Source organism: Acanthochromis polyacanthus, chromosome 3 (genome assembly GCF_021347895.1).
Source record: "Acanthochromis polyacanthus isolate Apoly-LR-REF ecotype Palm Island chromosome 3, KAUST_Apoly_ChrSc, whole genome shotgun sequence".
Lineage (NCBI taxonomy): Eukaryota > Metazoa > Chordata > Actinopteri > Pomacentridae > Acanthochromis > Acanthochromis polyacanthus.
The window spans coordinates 1,351,106-1,374,804 of record NC_067115.1 but is presented as its reverse complement, the minus strand read 5'-3'; the positions used below and the strand labels follow the sequence as shown (position 1 = coordinate 1,374,804).

General features: G+C 39.4%; 3 protein-coding genes across 23 annotated transcripts in view; 1 reads left to right on the top strand and 2 right to left on the bottom strand.

The window, feature by feature from the left end:
- The window catches only part of wdr17 (WD repeat domain 17), a 119,472-nt gene extending 112,374 nt beyond the window's left edge, over nt 1-7,098 (top strand). Inside the window, exons 24-31 of one of the 12 annotated variants that reach the window (XM_051946322.1) lie at nt 585-696; nt 867-1,008; nt 1,409-1,511; nt 1,584-1,685; nt 2,283-2,375; nt 3,194-3,261; nt 5,224-5,321; nt 6,705-7,098. In XM_051946322.1, coding sequence (XP_051802282.1) covers nt 585-696; nt 867-1,008; nt 1,409-1,511; nt 1,584-1,685; nt 2,283-2,375; nt 3,194-3,261; nt 5,224-5,321; nt 6,705-6,824 — 838 coding nt within the window. In that variant the 3' untranslated portion in view covers nt 6,825-7,098. Of the gene's footprint in view, nt 1-584; nt 697-866; nt 1,009-1,408; nt 1,512-1,583; nt 1,686-2,282; nt 2,376-3,193; nt 3,262-5,223; nt 5,322-6,704 lie in introns of those variants that run through there. The other 11 variants (XM_051946326.1, XR_007941158.1, XM_051946328.1 and 8 more) reach the window with 11 other exon arrangements.
- Nucleotides 1-23,699, bottom strand: part of glra3 (glycine receptor, alpha 3) — a 154,400-nt gene that overhangs the window by 54,971 nt on the left and 75,730 nt on the right. The gene's annotated exons all lie outside the window — the stretch shown is intronic.
- Nucleotides 9,770-22,529, bottom strand: LOC110969957 (15-hydroxyprostaglandin dehydrogenase [NAD(+)]). Of its 2 annotated transcripts, none has more exons than XM_022220142.2 (7): nt 22,150-22,529; nt 20,508-20,631; nt 17,201-17,307; nt 17,008-17,104; nt 12,129-12,205; nt 11,683-11,846; nt 9,770-11,499 (listed from the first exon to the last, which is right to left on the bottom strand). In XM_022220142.2, the coding sequence occupies exons 1-7, from the start codon at nt 22,240-22,242 to the stop codon at nt 11,376-11,378; spliced, it is 786 nt and encodes a 261-aa protein (XP_022075834.1). In that variant the 5' UTR covers nt 22,243-22,529; the 3' UTR covers nt 9,770-11,375. The 2 variants fall into 2 exon arrangements, 1 of the variants encoding a protein (XP_022075834.1); XR_007941161.1 differs by having other exon boundaries at nt 11,359-11,499; nt 11,616-11,846; nt 22,150-22,454.

The following is a 23,699-nucleotide window of genomic DNA, read 5'->3' as shown; positions in this document are numbered from 1 at the left end:
TTAAGCATGTAATATCATATTTACCTGCTAACATTAGCTTTGGGGACTAGCATCAGTGTCAACAGGTAAATATCATATTTAGCTGCTAGCATTAGCTTAGAGGGCGAGCATTGATTCTATCAAGTAAATATCATATTTTGCTGTAAATCGTTGATGCTAGCTCTTCAAACTAATATTAGTTTGAAAGGCTAGCATTGGTGTTAACAGCTAAATATCAAACATGTTTGATATCAAATATGTTTGATATTTAGCAGTAAACATTGATGCTAGCCCTCCAAGCTAACATTAGCCTCAAGGGCTAGCATTGGTTCTAACGGGTAAATATCATATTTAGCTGTTAACATCGATGCTAGCCCACCAAGCTAATATTAGCTACAGACATTAAAAGTTAAAATCTGACCACCAGTTGTCACTAAAGTTTCTCAAACTCAGGTGTTAAATGTTGAAACAGATCGCAGTACATACCTGCACAGGTAGAAACCATAAATTTGTCTGTTTCCTGCTGTGAGAAGTGAAACATCTGCAGTAAAAACATCTGTAAAGCCGCATCACTTCACTGAGTAACTTCTGACCTTCTTGTTCAGGGAACTTTCTGCCGACCTGTTGGGAATGATTCCAGACAACCATATCTTATTGGCCAAACTGTGCGCCTTTTACCCAGGAAGCACCGCCGAAATCAACCAATTACACGAGAGGGTGAGTGATTGGGTGGGTTCTGGGTGAGGTTCTGTTTGTTTTCTGTTTGAGGTTCTGTTTGGGTTCTGGGTGAGGTTCTGTTTGGGTTCTGGGTGAGGTTCTGTTTGGGTTCTGGGTGAGGTTCTGTTTGGGTTCTGCTGGTACCAACATGGCGCTGTGTGTCGCTGCAGTGCCAGCTCCCGTCCATGGAGGAGTGTAAGAGGCTGGCAGCAGCAGCCGAACATGACGGAGATCTATTCTCAGCCGTTAAATTCCATCTGCTGAGCTGTGATCCCGAAGACGCTCTTCAGATCGGCATCCAGCACGTCAAAGGTACCGAGTTTAGACCCCATCTGGCCATTCTGTCTTCACTCTCACTAAAGGCACTAAAAACACCTCCACGATTCTAACAGGTAAATACCAAACATATTTGGTATTTACATGCAAACATTGATGCTAGCCCTTGAAGCTAACATTAGCTCGGACGTTAATGTTAGCTTGGAGGGCTAGCATCGATGTTAATAGGTAAATTTGAGGGTTAGCATTGATTCTAACAGTTAAATCTAAAACACTAAACCTGAATATATTTGGACTAAACAAGACATTTGAGTAAACTGTGATCCATGCTTTTCTAAATTTTCTGACATGTTAGAGACAAGTCAACACTAAAAATGTTGAGTATTTGCAGCTCTGATGTCTTTTTAAAATTTCTTTCCTGTTTCTTCTCCACTAGAACAGCTGGCCGGATCTGATTGGACGGTGGACAGCGTTCAGCCAATCCTGGACCTGCTGAGTTACATCAGAACCGACCACCTCGTCGCGGCCAAACTGACCGAGTACGAACCTCCGCAGCCGCTTCTTTAGTTCTGCTTCTCCCTCCACAGACTGACGGCTTTGTGTGTTTTCAGAGTTCGCAGTGAGCTGCTGATCCTCTGCGGCTACATCGGCGCCCTGCTGGCCATCAGACGCCACTACAGCAGCATCGTACCCGCCCTCTACGAATACACCAGGTAGGAAACAACGCAAACCAGACACTGAACGACAAAAACAAGACACAAAATAATCAAAATAAGACACAGAACGATCAAAATGAGACGAAAAACGACAAAAACGAGACAAAACGATCGAAGTGAGACACAGAACAACAAATGACAAAAACAAGTTACAAAACGAGATGCAAAACAACTAAAATGAGACCCAAAACGACATAAACGAGACACAAAACAACAAAAACGAGACACAAAACGACAAAAACGAGACACAAAACAACAAAAACAAGAGACAAACAGGACAAAATGCTGAAAATGAGAGGAAAAAAAGACATCAGGACACAAAATGAGATAAAATAAGAGACAAAGAGACAAAACTGGGACACAAAACAAGACACAAGACAACAAAAAACAGCACAAAATGACTGTTTTCCTGGATTTACATCATTTGAAAGTAAAATTATGTACATTAAGGAATAAAAACGTAACTGTAGTTTTTATAACTGTACTTTTTTAAAATCACCAAACATCTCAGTGTTGTTGTGAACGTTCTACATTCAGATAATTCTAATGAAAAGCGTTTGGAGAAGAAACGTTTACGGAACTTTTGTTTGTCAGTCAGCTGCTGAAGAGGAGGGAGGTCAGAGTTCCTCTGAAGATCGAACAGCTGACGGTGGAGCTGGAGGCCTGGAGAGCTCAGAGCAACAACATGTAGGTCTGCACGACAACAACACAATACTGCACAACAACACTACACAACACAACTACAACAACACAGTACTACACAACAACAACAACACTACACAACTACACAATACTACACAACTACACGATAACAACACAACATAACAACAACACAACACTACACAACAACAACACAATATAACACAGATACACACAAACACCGGTCCATTGTATCTTCAGTTTCTGTCTCCTGGATGTGATGCTGGGGAGGCATCATAATGCATACGGTTACCATGGCAACATAGGAGAGGACAGAGTCTGCTGATGAAATATATGTATACATATGTATATAATGACCATAAATTTACTCTTTTTCTGTATTTAAGTCAGCTACAATTTTTTATATTATTATTAAAAAAAAAAGTATTTTATGACTTTTTCCTGCTTTAAAATATAAATAAAACCAAACCAAACAACATCAGATAAAAAGTACTAATTTACATGTTGACTGTAAATCAGGTCAAACCTGTACTCAATAAATTCTTATTTTAAATGTTGACTGTAAAAAACTAAAAACAGGCTAAAGGATACGCTAAAATTCTGTATTTTGTTCTTTTACAACATGTGACCATCAACTTACATCATTTTACTGGATTTTAATCAATGAAACTGTTAATCGACTTTTTCTTTTTAAATTTGCTTGGAGACCGAAGAATTGTCCCCAAACTGTTGTTAAGGTGGAACGTCCAGATTGTGTCCTTCAGGCTGCAGATATTCTGATTACTGTCGTTATATAATTAGTGTAATTATGCTGAATGCTGCACAATGTTTCCTGTTTTCCTCAGTCCTCCGTCAGAGACTCAGAGAGACGAGTTCAGTCGCCTCCAGAGGAGAATCCAGCCGACAGACTCAGGTAAACATCAGGTGACAGAGAGACGCTTCTGATTGGACGGTGGATTAAAATGGTTTGTTCTGTCTGACCTGTAGCTAAAAACTCAAAATTCAGAATTGCTTTTAACAACATATATTAACTTGTTTTTATGATGTGTTTTATGACTTGTTTTATCTTTAATTTAATGTTTGATGATTTTTATGTAAAGCGTCTTTGAGTAACAAGCACCATACATATGTTATTATTATTATTATTATTGTTAATAAAATAAGTCCAGATCAATAATTTGGAGATTTTTGAGAATTTCATATGGAATTTTCCATTTCACCCTGAAAAAACACCAAACAAACTGGTTTGAATGAATCCAGTTGATGTTCAGTTTTATTTATTGAATCCTGAAAACTGAAAAGAAATGCAAAATCTCCAATCCAGGATGATCTAGTGTCTCGATAAAGGTCCTGTAAGTGTATATCTATGGATGGATCCATATTTCTACTAAAATATAATCTTTGATCCACATTCCTCCAACTTTGATTCTCTAGCATCAGTAGAATCTGACATGTTAGAGTCTGAATAGACAAGGTTCCAGTTTTTAGATCTTTAGACAGAGGCCAATATGAGTCCCATCTGGATCATTTAGTCTTATTGGGTTCTTTGTGGTCATTGCAGTTAGTTTTGGTAGTTTTGTGTCACATTTTGGTTGTTTTCATATCTTTGTGGTTGTTTGCATTTATTTTAGCTAATTTTGGCACATTTGCCAATTTGGATCCTTTCTACCCATGTTGTGTCTCTTTGAGGTCACTTTGGGGGCATTTGTGTCTATTTTTGTTTTTGTTTTTTTTGCTTTTTTGGTCATTAAATTGTTAGCTAGACCATGGCTAACAGTTGACTTTGTCAACTGAAAGTGTGACAAAGATTTTTTACATTCTTAGCTAAAAGTGTGGCTAACAGTTTAAATATTAGCTAGAACAATTAATAGTTGAACTTGTGAGCTAATAGTTAAAGCAGTTGAAGTTGTCACCTGAAGTATGGCTAACACTGTAAATTAGCTTAAAGTATGGCTAACAGTTCAAATTGTTAGCAACAGTTTGAAGCAGTTCAATTTGTTAGCTAGAAGTATGGCAAACAGTTAAAATTATTAGTTAAAAGTGTAGCTAAAGTTGAATTTATTAGCTTGAAGTGTGGCTAACAGTTGAATTTGTCAGCTAAAAGCATGACGAACAGTTGAAATTATTAGCTAAAATATGGCTAACAGCTGATTCTGAACTAAAAGTGTAGCTAGCATTTTGTTAGAAGAGTGGCTAATAGTTTAAATTGTTAGCTAGAAGTGAGGCTAACAGTTGAATTATTAGCTAAAAATGTGGCTAAATTGAATTGTGAGCTAAAAGTGTGGCTAATATTTTGCTAGCAGAAGCATGGCTAATGGTTTTAAATTGTTAGTTAGAAGTATGGCTAACAGTTGAATATGTTAGCAAGAAGTGTGGCTAACAGTTGAATATGTTAGCAAGAAGTGTGGCTAACAGTTGAATATGTTAGCTAGAAGTGTGGCTAACAGTTGAATTTGTCAGCTAAAAGTATGACTAACAGTAGAATTACTAGCTGAAAATGTGGGCTAACAGTTGAATTGTGAGCTAAAAGCATGGCAATAGTTTATATTGTTAGCTAGAAGTGGACGCTAATAGTTTAAATTGTGAACTAAAAGTGTAGCATTTTGAAATGTTATGGACCACCTGAGTCATTTTGGACCATTTTCAGACGAGTTTCAACTCATGTTGGATAATTGTGGACAAATTTTTAATAATTTTTACCATTTTATCTAGGTTTTTACAGATACACATCAGTGTAAATGATAAAACCCCTCCTTTAGCTTCGGTTTAGATTCAGCTCTGGAGGACAAATGAAGCTTTAGAGAGAGAAATTAATGAAGCAGTCCATCGACATCTCAGTAAATAATCTATATCTGATGACCGTTTCCTCTCCCAGCTGCCTTGGTTCTGTCCGGTGCCGACTACGTGACCGGATCCAACCTGCCGAGCCACTCAGACCTGCAGCTGTCCTGCTTCACCGGCCAGAGGATCCAGGTTTGTGTTTGTTTTGGTTGGTACTGCATTGGAAAAAGGGCCCTTTCAAAACAAGAAAAAACTTATTTCAAGGAACTAAGTGAACAAAAATCTGCCAATAGAACAAGTGAAAATGTCTTGGTGAGATTTCTTGAAATAAGATGTGATATTTAGAATATTGAGATCTCAAAATTATCTGGAAAAACTTATTTTAAGCTCTATTTTACCGGGATTGTCAAGCTTAGGTGTCTTAAAATAAGCCAGGCATGATAAAAAATAATAGCTTTTCACTCAAAAATAGATTTTTGCTTTCATGTAACCTCCTAATTTGAGATGTTTAAACTTATTTCGAGTTGTACTACAGTGGCACTTATCTAGATTTAAGACCATCTTGTACTTGAAATAAGATTACAAAGATGAATTGAAGCATTTTGAGATACATGTTCTCACAGTTAGCTAGAAATCTTAATATCTAGTTGTGTTTTGACAGCATTTGGAGGTGTTGTGTTTTAGGGTCAGCCAGCGATCCTCAAAAGCAGCTGTTTTTAACTCAAAAGTAGACATTTGCTTTTTAAACATTCATGTCGAGTACAGAAGTTAAAATGTATTTTACTTATTTTAGGTTGTATAAAAGTGACATGACTCAGTCAGCATTCAGATTAGTCAAGTTTGGGCTCCATCGAACATGAAAACGGTGGACTAAAATCTGTGTTTGGAAACATTTTGACACATTCAGTTTGATCTCAAGTGGACTGGACCAGTTTTTACTATATGATCAAACGACAAAAGTCAGATAAAGAAGCCAAAAATCAACAAAAACAAGACAAAGCATTGTGAAAATGAGATACAAAACACCAAAAAAATAGAGAAACGACAGCAAATAAACAAAAAAAGAGACAAGATTAAACAAACAAGTTACAAGGCAACAAAAAACAACGGATACATGACAAAAACAAGACAAAAAACACAAAACGGAACGCAAAAGAACGAATAAAGCAAAACACAGAATGACAAAAATAAGACAAAAACAACAAGATGAAAAGGAAAGACAAAAACAAAAATGAGAAACAAAACAACAAAAACATGAAACGAAAGTCAGACAAAAAGAAAAAAACAACAAAAACGAGACAAATGTGCAAAAACGAGACAAAAAATGACAAGAACAAGAAATGAAACAACAAAAAATTTGACAAACGACACGAATCAAAACAAAAATAGAGACAAAAAATTCAACAGAATCAAAATAGCTAACTGTGAGAAGACGTAGCTCAAAATGCTTCAATTAATCTTATTTCAAGTACAAGATGGTCTTAAGTCTAGAGAAGTGTCTAAATAAGTTTAATGTGTTTGACTCTTTCTAGGTGACATGACTCTGGATTTATTTCCTTCTCTGTGTTCCTGTAGGGTCCAGTGTTCCTGCTGGAGGACGGTAAATCGGCCATCTCCCTCAACGACGCGCTGATGTGGGCCAAGGTGAACCCGTTCTCTCCGCTGGGAACCGGACTTCGCATCAACCCGTTCTGAGAATGAAGCTCTGCAGAGCAAACCAAGAGGCCAACTGTACCTTCAAACACGCTGGTAGACTTTGTAATTTTGATATCGCTTAGCGTAGCGATGAGAAGGTAGCCAACGGCAGCCGTCATGTTTCATCTGTGAGGAGGGTTCTTATTGGACGGGACGGTCGGTAGGACTTCCTCCTTTTCTGCAGCTAACAGTATGAGCATGTAAATACACAGGGTATAAATCTATCGTTGTAAAAACAGAACACTGGAATAAAGCAAAACACTGGATATTTAAACGAGGCTCCACCTTTTTCTTCATGATGATAATGTCTATTAATTAAACATCTAAAATGTAAGAATTCATTCATTTAACTGAACTCAGAGCAGCCACTTGGTTCCAGAAGTCATCAGTGATCAATGGATGATCTGAGGTCAGTGGTTGGAGGATAAAGACTCCTGGATCTGGAAGGTCCAGTCTCTGGTGGATCAGAACTCCTGGATAGAACTACACCATGAAGACTGAAGAACCAAGAACCTCTGAGGAAAGGTTGTTGAAGAACATCAGTCAGGACGATACAAGAACATTTAAAGTTCCTGAAGATCTCCTGGAGTCCAGTTAAATCCATCATTAAGAAATGGAAGGAAGATGGAACATGAATAAATGTGACTAGAGCAGGACGTCCTCAAGACCTGAGAGACTAGAGAGGGAGGCCACCAGTAGACAGGTGGAGACTCTGAAGTCATTTATTTCCAACGTAAATGTGTGATTTTCATCCTCTGGAGCTTCTCTTGACATCGTCTTCCACCTGGACTGGTTTGGTCGGGAGCATGAGCAACAAACATGAAAAACTGCACTTTAACATCAATGAATGACACTGAAGTTTAATCTCTTCAGTCTGGATGTGCTGCTCTGTCATTAACTCCTACGTTTAGGGAAAGTTCAAACTAAAGACGACAGTTCAGATCAGACTTGAGAATGAGCTGATTCTGAACAAACATCTCAGACTTTCTGAGCTTCAGCACCTCTAGAAGATATTTGAACAACAAGCAACTCCAGAGATCCAGAAGTTGGAGAGAGTTAGCTTTAGCTGAGCCACAGAACATGTGGGACGCTAACCTAGCAAACATTTCAGACCAAACTCTTTTCTCTGGTCAACACACACACAAATAAACTCCACCAACATCTGGAGAGCATGGCACACATTATATCTGACACTACAGCTGCATATAAAGTGCATTAAAAGCGGCACCGATACGAAAATAAACACTTACCGAACTATCAGAGTCCTTTCAGTGTCTGCTGGTAGAATCAGCTGAAGGTAGAAAATGGGTTAAAACAAACCAACAGGCAGAAAAACTGTTTGTGGAAAAGGTTCTGCTGCTCCACCGATAAATACACCATCAGTTATTTTATCAGAATTAATATAAACGAGGAGAACAGAGTCTGGTCTGTCTCCTCCATAGGACCTGTCAATCATTCCAGACCAGACTGTCACTCAAGTAGCCCCGCCCCCTGACCTCACAAAACTTTAAGCAGTCTATCAAATTTTAGTTTTTCCTGTGGTGAATTGGGGTCTATGGAGCTTTTTAGAGCCAGCCCCTGGTGGACGGTGTGGTATTGCAAGTTTTTGGCACTTTGTGTTGGGTTCATTTTTGGAGCCGGACGTTACGTCCATCTTTACATACAGTCGATGTTTTATCCAAGCTGACGTCACTCCTGTGGATCTTCTTCACTGCAGACCACAGACGGTACGCTGCAGACAGACTTTAGGTTCATTAGCGCCGCCTACTGGTCTGGAGTGTTCATCAGTGTTACTTGTGTGCCACGAATTAGGGAACCGAGAAAGGTGCGATTAAATGTGCTAATTTAGTTAACGCGTTATTTCTTCAGTAATTAATGAATCAAAATTAACGCGTCAAAGTCCCAGCCCTGGTTTATACAGGACAATGTTCAGACTGATGGAGACCAACAGGACCAACGACGGAGCTGAATTTAAAGCTTCATCTTCTAAACACTGACTGGAAGACCAAACTGTATCGACCATGATTCAGCGCTGAAAAACAATAAAGCATGAACGATCCACTTATCAGCCAGGGAGACGCCTAAAACAAACCCTCAACTCTGTCATTAAATGAACAAGTCCAGAGATACTGAACATTTGTCAACATCTCACTACAAACCTGTAAATGATTGACTTAATCAGAGCAGATAAGATCGAATGTAAAGCCATCAGGACACGCTAGCAGGCAGCTGATAAGAGCTGTTTAAAAAGCTGATAATCTGCAACACACTGACCTGTCCCAGCTTTGGGTTGGACTCTTTTACAGCGTTCAACCTGGAAAACAAACAGGAGAGCAGACAGGTTTAGATCAGAGTGAGCGATTTGCATTTTCAGTCTGAAATGAACCATCTTACCTGGTGGAAGGGTTCAGCATCTGCTCTGGTTTAACCCTCGTGTCGTCCTGCGGGTCAAACTGACCTGTTTTAACGATGAAAATGTGGGAGAAAAATTTCACAATGAAAGCTTTAACCTTTTTAACATTTTTGGGAAATTTTTGAACATTTTTTGGTGGAAAAAAGAAGTATTAAAAAGTCTTTAACAACTCTTAAAGAGTAGTTTAGTTTAGTTCTTAAAGAAAATATTCAAACTTTTACTGATATATATGGAATCAGTTTAGATGTTTTTAGGATTTTTGGGGGGAGATTTTTATTCATTCTCTGAAAATATTTTTTGTAAAATTTTTATTTCTTGTCAAATTTGGGGATTTTTAAAAATAAAATAAAAATATTTAAGGGAAACTTTTAAGGAATTTTTGGAATTTTCTTTCTGAAAATGTTGCAAATTTTTTTATCAATTTGGGGAATTTTTTGCAGAATTTTGGGATTTTTTTCAGACAATGAAACAATATTATTGGTGCCCGTAAATGAGCACAACAGGAGGGTGAAGACACACTCGGGTACAAATGTCCATTTTATACATTTTTATTTTCATGTTACAGCCATACTGTGATATTTCAATAATTACTGACCAAACTGACAAAGTATGTGAACATCCATGCTCCTCAGAGGATGAATCCTGAGACCCCTGAGCTTCCTGTAGCACCATCACCAGGATTAAGTTTACATTTGTACATCTGACACCAGGATCATCTTCTAGACACGGTTCCTTCTGTGGAAAAATCATTTTCAAATACAGCCGCACTGACACTCAAAGTTTAAGATTCTATTTACTGAATGTACTAAAACCAGGAAAACTCCTTCAGCATCGTGGTCCTCTGAGAACAGAACCAGAACCAAACACACCATCAGAGGGGAACCTGAAAGACTCAAACAAGCTGTGACTGCTGCAAACTGGTTGATCTGTGAGATTGAACAGCATCATGATGTGAAGCATGGTGGAGGTAGCATCATGATTTGAAGCATGGTGGAGGCAGCATCATGATATGAAGCATTGGAGGACCGTCTGGGGGAGGCCCATGAAAGGAAGAGGACCAAGTATGAAGATCTGGTCATCGACTGTCGTACACAGGACTGGAAGGCAAGGTGTATGCCCATCGAAGCTGGCAGCAGAGGAATTGTGGGGCAATCTCTCCACAAAGCCCTAAGTGCCTTGGGCATCACGGGAATGGCAAGGAGCAGAGCCATCAAGAACATCACCGAAGCAGCGGAGAAAGTTTCGAGATGGCTCTGGATCCGGAGAGGAGAACCATGGGGGGAAGCGAATGCTACCTGTACACAAGCTGCGGCTTGATCAACCGGAGATGGGTCGCCTGGGCGAGGGTGTCTAATGTTGAAAGACCCGAAACACCCTATGACCCCAGGATACATTACTGATGATGTGTACAGGTACATCAGAATCATCTGGTGTTTCTAAGAACTGATGTGAAGCATAGTGGTGGCAGCATCATGATGTGTAGCACGGTGGAGGCAGCATCATGATGAAGCACGGTGGAGGCAGCATCATGATGAAGCACGGTGGAGGCAGCATCATGATGAAGCACGGTGGTGGCAGCATCATGATGTGAAGCACGGTGGAGGCAGCATCATGATGAAGCACGGTGGAGGCAGCATCATGATGAAGCACGGTGGAGGCAGCATCATGATGAAGCACGGTGGAGGCAGCATCATGATGTGAAGCACGGTGGAGGCAGCATCATGATGTGAAGCACGGTGGAGGCAGCATCATGATGTGAAGCACGGTGGAGGCAGCATCATTAAACTGTATTTCAGTCATATGATCCATTTATCAGTTTGTGATTAAATCAGAAATCTGAAAACAGTCTGCCAGTAATTTAATAACTGACGATAATCAGTTAATTGTTGCCGTGGTAACCTAACAAGCTGTTAGCTGTGATGTCACTCATTACAACTGTAAAAACAGCGTTAAATTTAACATTCCAGTAAATACGTCTCGGATCTCAACAGGTTTCATTTTCACACAAACCAGAAATCAGCTGAGCAACAATCATTCCTGACAACAACACAGTTTGATCGGACCAATCAGGGGCCGGTCCCACAGTGACATCACGGGATCATTAAATAGAGAAGGAATGGAGTCCAGCAGAGTCCGGCTCAGGCTGACATGGGCTCGTAGGTGTGGAAGTGGATTCCTTTGGAGCAGGTGATCTTCATGACGGCTCCGTTCAGACTGGAGTCTCTGATCAGCCTCATCATCCCCTCAGCGATCAGCGACGGCCTGCAGACAGGAAGGACTTTCAAATAAAGGACCGGAACTGGATTTATAAAGATAATCTACTGGTCAAACATCTAGAAGAACTTACTGAAGAACTCCAAACATCTAGAAGAACTTACTGCAGAACTCTAAAAATCTAGAAGAACCTACTGAAGAACTCCAAACATAGAACCCAGGAGAACTCACTGCAGAACTCCAAATTTGCTCATGCTGCGTTTGAAGTCTTCCTTGTACTTGACAAACTTTCCCATGTTGTCCTCGTGTTCCACCGAGTGCAGCAGCGGCGTGTCCACGAAGGCCGGACACAAGACGTTGATCCGGACGCCGTAGTCGCCCTGAGAGGACGCGTCCTGAAACAACAGAAGTCTGAGAACGACTCGTACAGCGCCTCCTGGTGGTCAGACCAGGAAGGATAATCAGAGATGAGCAGGTTTAAAAGTCTAGATTTAAGGAACACGTGAAGGAAATGTTTTGTTGTTTTGTTTCTCATTTTTGTCATTTTGTGTGTCATTTTTGTCAACTCGTGTCTTGTTCTGTGTCTGTTATACCCATCTTCTATTTTCTGTCTCTTTGTGGTCCCTACAGCAGCTTATGGTCGTATAAAACCTCCATCCTGTGGTGTGTCGTCTTACCGCCATGGCTCTGGTGAAGCCGATGACTCCGTGTTTGGTTGCCGTGTAAACCGGCTGGTGAGGAGAGTGAAGGAAGGCTGGAAGACGGAGAACAAACAGGTCACGATCTGAGAGAGAAACTGAATTTAATGTTTCCTCCGTGAGTTTTTTCAGTGTAAACATGAAAACAGCAGCTTCTGAACCAGTTTACACAGGGAGGAAAGACATTCAAAATTTCTCCAAAATGACATAAATTTGTGCAAAACAGGTGTAAAAAATGACTCAAAAACTGTCTGAAAGTACATGAACTTGAAAAAATGGTTGAAATGACCTAAGAACTGTTTAAAATTCATTCAAAATGTTTTAAAATGTGTCCAAATGACTCAAAACTGTGAAGAATTTTTAAAAAATGTATTCTAAGTGTTCCAAAACCTGTTAAAAATGAACACAAAGGGACAAATAAAGCTGCTGAATGAATAAATGAATGCAGCATGGCTCAGAAACAGAGAATCAGGTTATTGGACATACATTCAGCATGGAGGAACATCTTTCTACAGCTGGAATTATTCAGACTCAAAATGACTCAAAATTTGTCCAAAATGACATGAATTTGTGCAAAATCAGCGTAACAACGGTTAAAAATGACTCAAAAACTGAAGAAATTACATGAATTCACTTAAAATGACTCAAAAACTGTCAGAAATGGGACAGAGTTGTGCAGAATTGTTGAAAAAAAAAATCAATCAAAATGCTTAAAAATTTGTCCAAAATGACAAAATCTGTGTGAAAATGCCCAAAAATGATTGTCAGACTGTCTTAAAATGACTCAAAAATGGTTTTAAATCTCATAAATCTGTCTGCAATTGCTAAAAAAAACCTCAAAGTTTATTAAAAATTACATAAATTTGTGCAAAAATGACTTAAAATGGTTTAAAATGTCATGTCATAAATCTGTGCAGAATTGTTGAAACATTCTAAATGTTCCAAAACCTGTTTAAAAATTAACATGAACTTGTTCAAAATGATTAAAAAAATGGTGGAAAAATGACTCAAAAAACAGCCTCAGATGACACAAAGCTGCTCAGAGCAGCTAAAAAAAACTTAAAATCTTTCTAGATTTGTGTGAAAATGAATAACTTCAGTAGTTCTGTGGAGTCATTTTTTTATTCTGGAACTTCTGCGGAACTTTAGAACAAAAAACTCCCAAATAAAAAAATCATTTTCCTTTTTTCTGCTTTCTAAGACGTCTGAGTTTTGTCTTCGTGTCTGTTCTGTTCCACGTCGTTAAACGCTGATCCACGTCCGTCAGAAGCTGCTCAGAGCTCCATCTGTCCTCCAACACTGAACTCTGTTTTCTTTCCCTGGAAGCCGCTCTGTTCTCTCCACCCTCAGCTGCTGATCATCGTCCTGATAATCAGCAGCAGGATTGGTCTGAACTCCTCCGTAAACCTGAATAAAGCCCCCCCCAGAGACAGAAAACACCAGAAGCTCTCCTCAGATAAACCTCAAACCAAAACAAAACCGGTTCTGTCCTGATCAGTCGCTGTTTGTTTTAGACACTCTAGAACATCTTCCACAAACCCACGAGGCTTAAAGCCACAGTCCATGAAAACACAGCAGCAGAATCCCACGTTTAACTCACTGACGTTCCTTTTAACGTCCTGAGGAAGGAGGAGAAAGAACTCAGAGACGTCCCAGAATCGACCCAAAACAACCGGAAAATAGGACAAAATGACAAAATCTGATCTGAAATGGCTTTAAAATTGTCGGAAATGACTGAAAATGTGCTTAAAATGTGTCAAAAAAAGTCCTAAATGATTTGAAGTTTGCCTAAAATGACCCAAAGAAACTAAATGACTAAAATGAAACAGAAAATAGCCAAAAACGAGACAGAAAGTGGCCAAAAATGGACAGAAAACGAGAAAATGAGACGGATAAACAAACTAAAATGACAAAAAAAAAGACACACGAGAAGTTTTCAGTTGGACTGGTTTGCTTTTTAATCCTCTGAAAGATCCCAGAGAAGGAGGAGATGCTTTAACAGCTGATGACTGATTGTTTATCTGTAACGTTCTGACAGAAAGGAGAACCAGTGAAACGCTGCCAGCTGAATGTCACTCAGGTTCTGGTGTCGTTGCAGTAAATCTGTCAGCCGGTCGGATTTATTAAACCACACAAACGTTAATGAGTCATTCTCTCTGTCTGTTGACTCAACACTTCGGTTCGTCTGCAGTTCAGACTGATTCTGTTACATAATCAACGATTAAAGAGTCACAGCGACGCTTTGAGATGCAGGAATGTAGCGTATGAGGCGACACAAGTTTGCTCTTTTTCATGTGTGGCTTCATTTTTCACAGCACAGGATCAATAATTAGAACAATAACAGACAATAACACCAATAACCTGGATATTAATAAACCAATAGATCAATAACCTGGATATTAATAAACCAATAGATCAATAACCTGGATATATAATGATCTTCTCATAGCATCAGATAATGGACTAGTCTCTATACTTGTTTTGTTAGATCTTAGTGCAGCGTTTGACACAATCGACCACAACATTTTATTACAGCGTCTAGAACATTCAATTGGCATTAAAGGGACAGCAATGGATTGGTTTAAATCCTACTTATCAGATAGGTTCCAGTTTGTGCATGTCAACAATAACTCTTCTGAGCATACTAAAGTTAATCATGGAGTTCCTCAGGGTTCTGTCTTAGGACCGATACTTTTCACATTATACATGCTTCCTTTAGGTAATATTATTAGGAAGCATTGTATTAACTTTCATTGTTATGCTGATGACACACAATTGTATTTATCTATGAAGCCAGATGAAACTGATCAGTTAGCTAGACTGCAAGATTGTCTTAAGGACATTAAAACCTGGATGACTTTTAACTTCCTACTGCTAAATTCAGACAAAACTGAAGTCATTGTATTTGGCCCCAAACATCTTAGAAACTCGCTTTCAAAGCAAATAGTTACTCTGGATGGCATCACGTTGGCCTCCAGTACTACTGTGAGGAATCTTGGAGTTATTTTTGACCAGGACATGTCCTTTAACTCACACATAAAGCAAGTCTGTAGGACTTCCTTTTTTCACCTGCGTAATATTGTAAAAATCAGGAACATTCTGTCTCAGAGTGATGCAGAAAAATTAGTTCATGCTTTTGTTACTTCCAGGCTTGACTATTGCAATTCCTTATTATCGGGTTGTCCAAATAGCTCTCTCAAACATCTACAGTTGATCCAAAACGCTGCTGCGAGAGTACTGACAGGAGTTAGCAAAAGAGATCATATTTCCCCTATACTTGCTTCTCTTCACTGGCTTCCTGTTAAATCCAGAATAGAATTTAAAATCCTTCTTCTGACATATAAAGCTCTTAATAACCAATCTCCATCATACCTTAAAGATCTGATAGTACCTTATTATCCTAGTAGAACTCTTCGCTCTCAAGCTGCAGGCTTACTTGTTGTTCCTAGAATTTCTAAAAGTAGAATGGGAGGCAGAGCCTTCAGTTATCAGGCGCCTCTCCTGTGGAACCTGCTCCCAGTTTGGGTTCGGGAGGCAGACACCCTCTCTATTTTTAAGACCAGGCTTAAAACGTTCCTTTTTGACAAATCTTATAGTTGGGGCTGACTGGGTGACCCACAGGGGTTCGGCTTGTGTCTTCATTGCACAGCTGACTCCCTCTTGGACGTCCCTTCGTTCTGCCTCTAGTCATGCTGCTATAGGCCTATAGGCTGCTGGGGGACCTCTCTTGATGCACTGAGCCCTTCTCTATCTACCTTTACATTTAATATGTATACCGTTATTGCAGTACATTCACTCTGTTTCCCCCTGTGCTATTTCTCTGAGTGTCCCTGGTCCCAGAGCTGGATGCTTCAGATCTGTGGTTGATGTTCCACCAGCTGGTCCAGTCTCCACCATGTCCACTGTGGGATGCTGCTGCTGACCTTCCTCCAGCCCTCTGCTTCCAGCTCCCCTTTTTCCACCAGTCAACTCTGCATTGCCTTCACTATACTGTTATGCTAACTTACATACTGTTTGAATTTTACTGCTAGCTATATAAGGAGTATGTTTAATGTCAGAGCCGTACATCATCAGAGTAAATTATGAGTCAGTTTTCAATGTTAGCTTATACTTTGTCTGTGTCACATATCCTGTCATACATGTATTCAAATGTGTGTTGTGTTTTCCTTGCTTTCCCACCCCTCCCTCTTCTCCCATCCCTCCCCCTTGCCCTCTTCTGTCCTTCTCAACCCGCCCGGCCAGCAGGCAGATGGGTCCCCCCTATATAGAGCCGGGTTCTGCTCGAGGTTTCTTCCCTGTTAAAAGGGTGTTTTCTTGCCACTGTCGCCTTTGGGCTGCTCTGGGGGTCAGGCATATGGGTTCTGTAAAGCGTCTTGAGACGATTTGACTGTAATTGACGCTATATAAATAAAATTGAATTGAATTGAAATTAATAAACCAATAGATCAATAACCTGGATATTAATACACCAATAGATCAATAACCTGGATATTAATACACCAATAGATCAATAATCTGGATATTAATAAACCAATAGATCAATAACCTGGATATTAATACACCGATAGATCAATAACATGGATATTAATACACCGATAGATCAATAACCTGGATATTAAAACACCAATAGATCAATAACCTGGATATTAATACACCGATAGATCAATAACCTGGATATTAATACACCGATAGATCAATAATTCAGATATTAAGATCCCAGTCTGATAATAAATAAGAACATTATCTCTGTCTTGGTAACATGAGAATTGGTTCTGCTACGGAACACGTTCTTAAAATGATAAATGTGATCAGATGATGACGTGTTTCCATTTTATTATTATTGATTATTGATTATTACCTGCCATGGAGGAGACGTTGATGATGGTTCCTCCCTGTTTGCCGTATTCTTTACTCATGTGTTCTAGACCCAAGTAGGTTCCTTTAATGACTGACGTCTGCAGACACAAACACAGGAACCTTAGGTAATCACACAACGTTCCGTCTAAAGGAGTAGAACCTGAAGGTTCCTGAAGGTTCTCAGTGAAACCCACCAGGTTGACCTGGATGGTTTTCTCCCAGTTCTTCTCGTTATTGATCCCGGCGTTGTTGATGACGATGTCCAGTCGACCGAACTGGTCCACGGTTCTCTGGAAGGCGTCTGAGAGAACACAGAGAGCAGTCATTTAAGGGTCTTAGAACATCTGAGAACAGCCCAAAGCCAGCAGAGAACGTTCCACAACGTTGGCTTTACAGTACAAGTTCTAATAAAGATTCAAGGAAAGATTTGAATCTAATGACCAAAGAACAAGATTGAATGTTTTAGCAATCAGAGGACGCTGTCAGAGTATGTTCCACGATCACAAAAGAAGAACGTTCTCAAAGTAACATCTACAACATGTTTTCAAGATGTTATTGAAGACAGACATTTAATATTAAAGGTGGAATGTTCTGTCTTTTTGTTGAGGGAACAAACTATAGAACATTTTAACATTCAGAGAGTGTCAGACTATGTTCCATGATAACGAAAGAAGAACGTTCTCAAACTAACACTCAAAAAGCATGTTTTCAAGATGTTCTCGATGACAGAATGTTTTTAATGCAGAACATTTAGAATGTTTCTGTAATAAGACACATTAAAGGTGGAATGTTTTGGCTCGTTGTTGAGGGAACACAGAATGTTACAGAACGTTCCAATTATGTTCTCAATGACAGAAGGTTTTTATGCAGAACGTTTTATAACGTTCCTGTCATTTGATATTCCTGAGGTGGAACAGTTTTAAGCATATTTTTCATTTCCAACTACGTTCTCAACCCGCCCGGCCAGCAGGCAGATGGGTCCCCCCTATTTAGAGCCGGGTTCTGCTCGAGGTTTCTTCCCTGTTAAAAGGGTGTTTTTCCTTGCCACTGTCGCCTTTGGGCTTGCTCTGGGGGTCAGGCATATGGGTTCTGTAAAGCGTCTTGAGACGATTTGACTGTAATTGACGCTATATAAATAAAATTGAATTGAATTGAATTGAATTGAATTAAAAGTTAAGACGAAACGTTTTAGCCTTCAGAGGATGTTGTCAGAGGATGTTCTATGATCACAAAAGAAGAACGTTCTTACACTAACATTCAAGATGTTCTCAGTGACAGAATGTTTTTAATGCAGAACATTTCAAAACGTTCCTGGAATAAGATATAACAGTGGTGGAACAGTTTGGCTTGTTGTTAAGGGAACATATAGAATGCTATACAATACAATGTTCTACCAAATAAAGGATGTTCTCAAAGACAGAATGTTTTTTGTACAGAACGTTTTATAACGTTCCTGTCATCTGATATTCTGGAGGTAGAACAGTTTTAAGGATATTTTTCATTTCAAATTACGTTCTTATGAGGTTAAAAGTTTTTATTTTTTCACTTTGCAGTGTGGTTCAGAAACAGAGAACAGAGGAACAAGTTGTTGGAGATCCATTCAGCATGGTGGAACGTCTTTCTACGGCTGAAGGTGGAACGTCTTTCTACTGATGAAGGTGGAACGTCTTTCTAGTCTTTCTACTGCTGAAGGTGGAACGTCTTTCTACTGATGAAGGTGGAACGTCTTTCTACGGCTGAAGGTGGAACGTCTTTCTACTGATGAAGGTGGAACGTCTTTCTAGTCTTTCTACTGCTGAAGGTGGAACGTCTTTCTACTGATGAAGGTGGAACGTCTTTCTACGGCTGAAGGTGGAACGTCTTTCTACTGATGAAGGTGGAGCGTCTTTCTACGGCTGAAGGTGGAACGTCTTTCTACGCCTGAAGGTGGAACGTCTTTCTACTGATGAAGGTGGAACGTCTTTCTACTGATGAAGGTGGAACGTCTTTCTACGGCTGAAGGTGGAACGTCTTTCTACTGATGAAGGTGGAACGTCTTTCTACTGATGAAGGTGGAACGTCTTTCTACTGATGAAGGTGGAACGTCTTTCTACTGCTGAAGGTGGAACGTCTGTCCATAGCTGATGCAGAGTAAAGAGGAAATAAATATCTGCAGTGTGAGGCCGCAGAACGACTTGCTGATATAAATAGTCGTCATGTTCTCGCTGTCTGATGTCACTTCCTCTTTCATTAGGAGGAAGTTCCTCACAACACGTCAAGTTCTTCCAATCCACCGTCGTTTCATAACGCAGCAACTCAGACTGAGAACACCGATGACAGTGTCTCAGACAGAATCATTACAAAAATGTTCTGAGAAAGATTTTGCAATGTTCTACACATTTTTAAGTTCCCAGAAGGTTCCTCTTAAAAGCAGAATGACTAAAATGTCTCCTCAGTAAGCTCTTAGAGAGAACGTTCTGTCGTCTGAGGTCTCAAGAACATCCTAAAAACATTTTCTAAATGTGCACGTAGAACATCCTTCCTTTAGTAGCGCGTTCTATAATGGGTTCCCTCAACAAAAAAGCAAAATATTCCACCTTTAATAATAAACATTGTCTTCTGTGGTCTCAAGAACATCCTGAAAACGTTTTCTAAATGCTGCATTGAGAACATCCTTCCTTTGTTATCACTGTGGAAAGATTCTATGGAAGAACATTCCCTCAACAAAAACACAAAATGTGCTAAGTGTAATATTTATAATTACAGGAACGTTACTGAACGTTGTGTGAAGAACGTTCTGTTATCTGAGGTCTTGAGAACGTCTTGGGATGTTGGTATGGAACGTTTGCTCTTTGTTATCATTGCAGGAAGTTCAATAAAAACTAGGAGAGGACTCAAGAACATCTGGAAAACATTCTGTGAATGTTGGCTTGACATTTCCTATTGTCATCATGGAACATTGTGGGAACATTTTACACGTTCCACAGTGTGTTCCCTCAACAATATCAGAACATTGCAGCCTGAAGGTTCCACCTCTGTTAATAAACGGCAGTACAGGAACGTCTTATAAAGAACGTTCTGTCATCTGAAGTCTTGAGAACATCCTAAAAACGTTTTCTAAATGTTGCACGTAGAACATCTTTCCTTTAGTAGCGCGTCCTATAATGGGTTCCCTCAACAAAACGTCAAAATGTTCCACTTTTAATACACCTTTAATGAAGAACGTTCTGTCATCTGAGATCTTGAGAACGTCTTGGGATGTTGGTATGGAACGTTTTGTACTTTATTATCATTGCAGTCTCTAGAACATCTGGAAAACATTTTGTGAATGCTGGGCTGACGTTCTTCCATGGAACATAATCTGGGTTTATGAGAACGTCGTCTGAGCGCTGACGTTGGAACGTCGTTTTAACTTCAGAGGAACGTTATTGGAAATGTTCAGAAAACGTTTTAACTTATTAGAACTTGTGGGGGATATTAGCCAGCGTTGAGGGAACGTTCTCTGGGTTCTCTGAGCGTTACCTGTCAGCGCGTTGCCGTCGGAAACGTCACACTGGATGAAGGAACAGTTCCCTTCTCCAAACTCGGCGTCCAGCTGTTCCTTGCACTGTTCTCCACAGGCCTGGTTCAGATCCACCACGGCCACCTGCAGAACACAGAACCGTCAGAGAACCAGAACCACTGCAGGAGGTTCTAGTGACGCTTCTAAACACCTTTTACCGGCTCGGAGAGGTAAAAATAACAGGAAATATTAGTAAAATTATTCTTTAGTTGGTTTAAAAACAGGAAAATTGTGTAAATTTATGGTTGGAGATTTTAAAAGAATGAAGAGTTGTTTGTAAAAATGCAGATTTTTGATGTAAACTTGATTAAAAATGTAGTTTTTACGTTAGTTTCTTACAATCAACATATGAATTGATACTTTCTTTTTACAATGAAAGTCTAATTTTACTGTTTAATGCTACAGAAGAATTAATTATAATAAAACTGTTTTATTTTTAGCTGATTTAAATACAGTAAAAATACAGTTTTTATGTAAATTAAAGATATATTTTGCTTTTATATTTTGATTTAAATACATTTAAAAATATTTGTAAGAAAAAGAAAACTGATTTTTGATTTAAACGTGAAAATTATGCGTCTACTACACATTTAAAACACATTATCAATAATTATCACAATATTAAGAATAAAATCTGCAAACTGTAAAAAAATAAAATGTTCATAAATATTCCATCACCATTTGAACATATTTATTTATCAAACAAGTTTTATGTCAAATAAAGTAAGTCTGAGTAAAACTATGATTATTTTTGTTGTCGTTGGCAGACGATAAATAAAGTTTATTTTGTATTTTTAATTAGTTTCAGTGTTTTATTCTGTATCGTTTCTGTTTATTTTAGGTTTTATTTTACTTTTAGCTGTTGGTTCATTGGTGTGACGTCATCTTTAATTCTCTAATTTTCTAACTTTTAATCTTCAATCTTGTTCTTTAATTTTTAAACTTCTTCTGTTTAATAAAATGTGTGTTAATCTAGTTAATCGTACTTCAGTCAGGTAAAATCTAATTATTTTACATGAATTAATTCTTATAAAATATTAAACAGTAAAATTAAACTTTCTAACTTTTAATCTTCAGTCTTATTCTTGAATTTATAAACTTCCTGTTTGATGGGAGTCCAAATCTAACTAATTATCGGAACTTTTACTGTTTGTTTGATCAGACTGTTCTGCTCTGTTGTCTCTCAGTGTTCTCGCTGTCGGAGAACGTCGTTCTACAGGATGATATTTAAAGAAAGTCGTTCTAAGTGTCACACTGGTGGTTTTGGTTCTCAGAGCTGCGGCAGAGTGTGAAGAAGTTTCTCATAAACTGACTCTGAGGTGAACTTTACTTTCCTGGTTCTCTTTAGAACATAAAGAAGCTTCAGAGTTTTAATCTAGACTGGAACACAAGTCACTGATCAGACGTTCCTCTGGGAGGAAAATGAGCTGAGATGAACCCTGAAGTTAGAACACAGAGGAACAAATAATGAAGAACCAACAGCAGAGAACAAACAGTAAAGAACCACTGAAGAACAGAGACTAAAGAACCACATGTAAATAACAGAACAGACACGAAAGAAGCAGCAGGAGAACCCCCAGTAGAACCAGAGCCGGTACCGACCTTGGCTGAACTCCGCAGCAGCTCCTGGACCGCCGCCCGTCCAATGCCCTGAGCTCCCCCGGTCACCAGCGCCACCCTCCCGGTCAGATCCATGCTGCTCCGTCGGTGTTCCTCCGCCGTCTGCGGGTTCTGGGCTGGTTCCTCCCCGCTGCCCTCCTCCTCTCCGGGACAGAATAATTACAGCTGTAGTGTGTACCTGGAACACCTGAGCCGTGTTTGTTTAGGAGAAAGCTCCTCTCGGCTGCACGTTCTCCTCCGTTCTCTCTAATTGCTGTTACACAACGCTCAGGTCTGTGCACGTCGATCTGTTGACACAAATGAAACCACAGCAGCTGGGCAGGCATGCAACAGGACCGGTTTACCGGAGGCAGCCCTCCGTCTGCAGCATAAACTTCCCCCTCTAGAACCTGCAGACACACTTCTGCTCTGAGGTCCTCTAGAGCAGCAGCGCCTCCATCCAGGAGAACATTAACGGTACCTTCACTGAAAAACAAAACTGCCTTTCTTTCAAAAATAAGGACATTTCTAAGTGACCCCAGACTTTGGAACGGTAGAGTACATTAGTTAAAGTTGCTCTATATTAGTTAAAGTTCCCTTATGTTAGCTAACATTGTTCTGTATTAGTTAAAGTAGACCTAACCTACTGATCAAAAGTCTGGGGTCATCCAGACAATTTCACTTCAATTCAATTCAATTCAATTCAATTTTATTTATATAGCGTCAATTACAGTCAAATCATCTCAAGACGCTTTACAGAACCCATATGCCTGACCCCCAGAGCAGCCCAAAGGAGACAGTGGCAAGAAAACACCCTTTTAACAGGGAAGAAACCTCGAGCAGAACCCGGCTCTATATAGGGGGGACCCATCTGCCTGCTGGCCGGGACCCATCGACATTCATGTTTTCCATATAAACTCACACTTTCATCCATGTGCTAACATAACTGAACAAGGGTTTTCTAACCATCAATGAGCCTTTCAACACCATTAGCTAACACAATGTAGCATTAGAACACAGGAAATGTTCCTCTGTACCCCTATGGAGATATTCCATTAAAAATCAGCTGTTTACAGATAGAATAGTCATTTATCACATTAACTATGTCAAGACTGGATTTATCATTTAAGGTTATCTTCATTGAAAAAAATGCTTTGCTTTCAAAAACATGACATTTCTAAGTGACCATAAACTTTTGAACAGAAGTGTACATTACAGCAGTGATGTGTTGTGTCTACAGATGATGTTTGGTTATGATTTGGTTTGGTTCTGGTTTGGTTCTGGTCTGAATGATAAATCTGAAGACTTCTGGAGAATCTGGCAACCGCTGCACTCTTTACTACAAAAACTCTAACTTTGTCATTGTTAGGTTTTAACTTCTAACTGCTCCCTTTTACGGTTTCCTCTTAAGGAGTTCTGTAGATCTGAACTCTGTCAGACAGAGAGACGAGTCACTCACCTGGAAGTCATCATCTTTGGTTCCAGAAGTCATCAGTGATCAATGGATGATCTGAGGTCAGTGGTTGGAGGATAAAGACTCCTGGATCTGGAAG

Coding starts and splice junctions, on each gene's coding strand:
- LOC110969957 (XM_022220142.2), bottom strand. CDS start 22,242: ATGGATCTGACCGGGAGGGTGGCGCTGGTGACCGGGGGAGCTCAGGGC. Junction 20,632..22,149: donor TGCTGCGGAGTTCAGCCAAG/GTCGGTACCGGC, acceptor TGTGTTCTGCAG/GTGGCCGTGGTGGATCTGAA. Junction 11,500..11,682: donor AGCAAATTTGGAGTTCTGCA/GTGAGTTCTCCT, acceptor TCCTGTCTGCAG/GCCGTCGCTGATCGCTGAGG.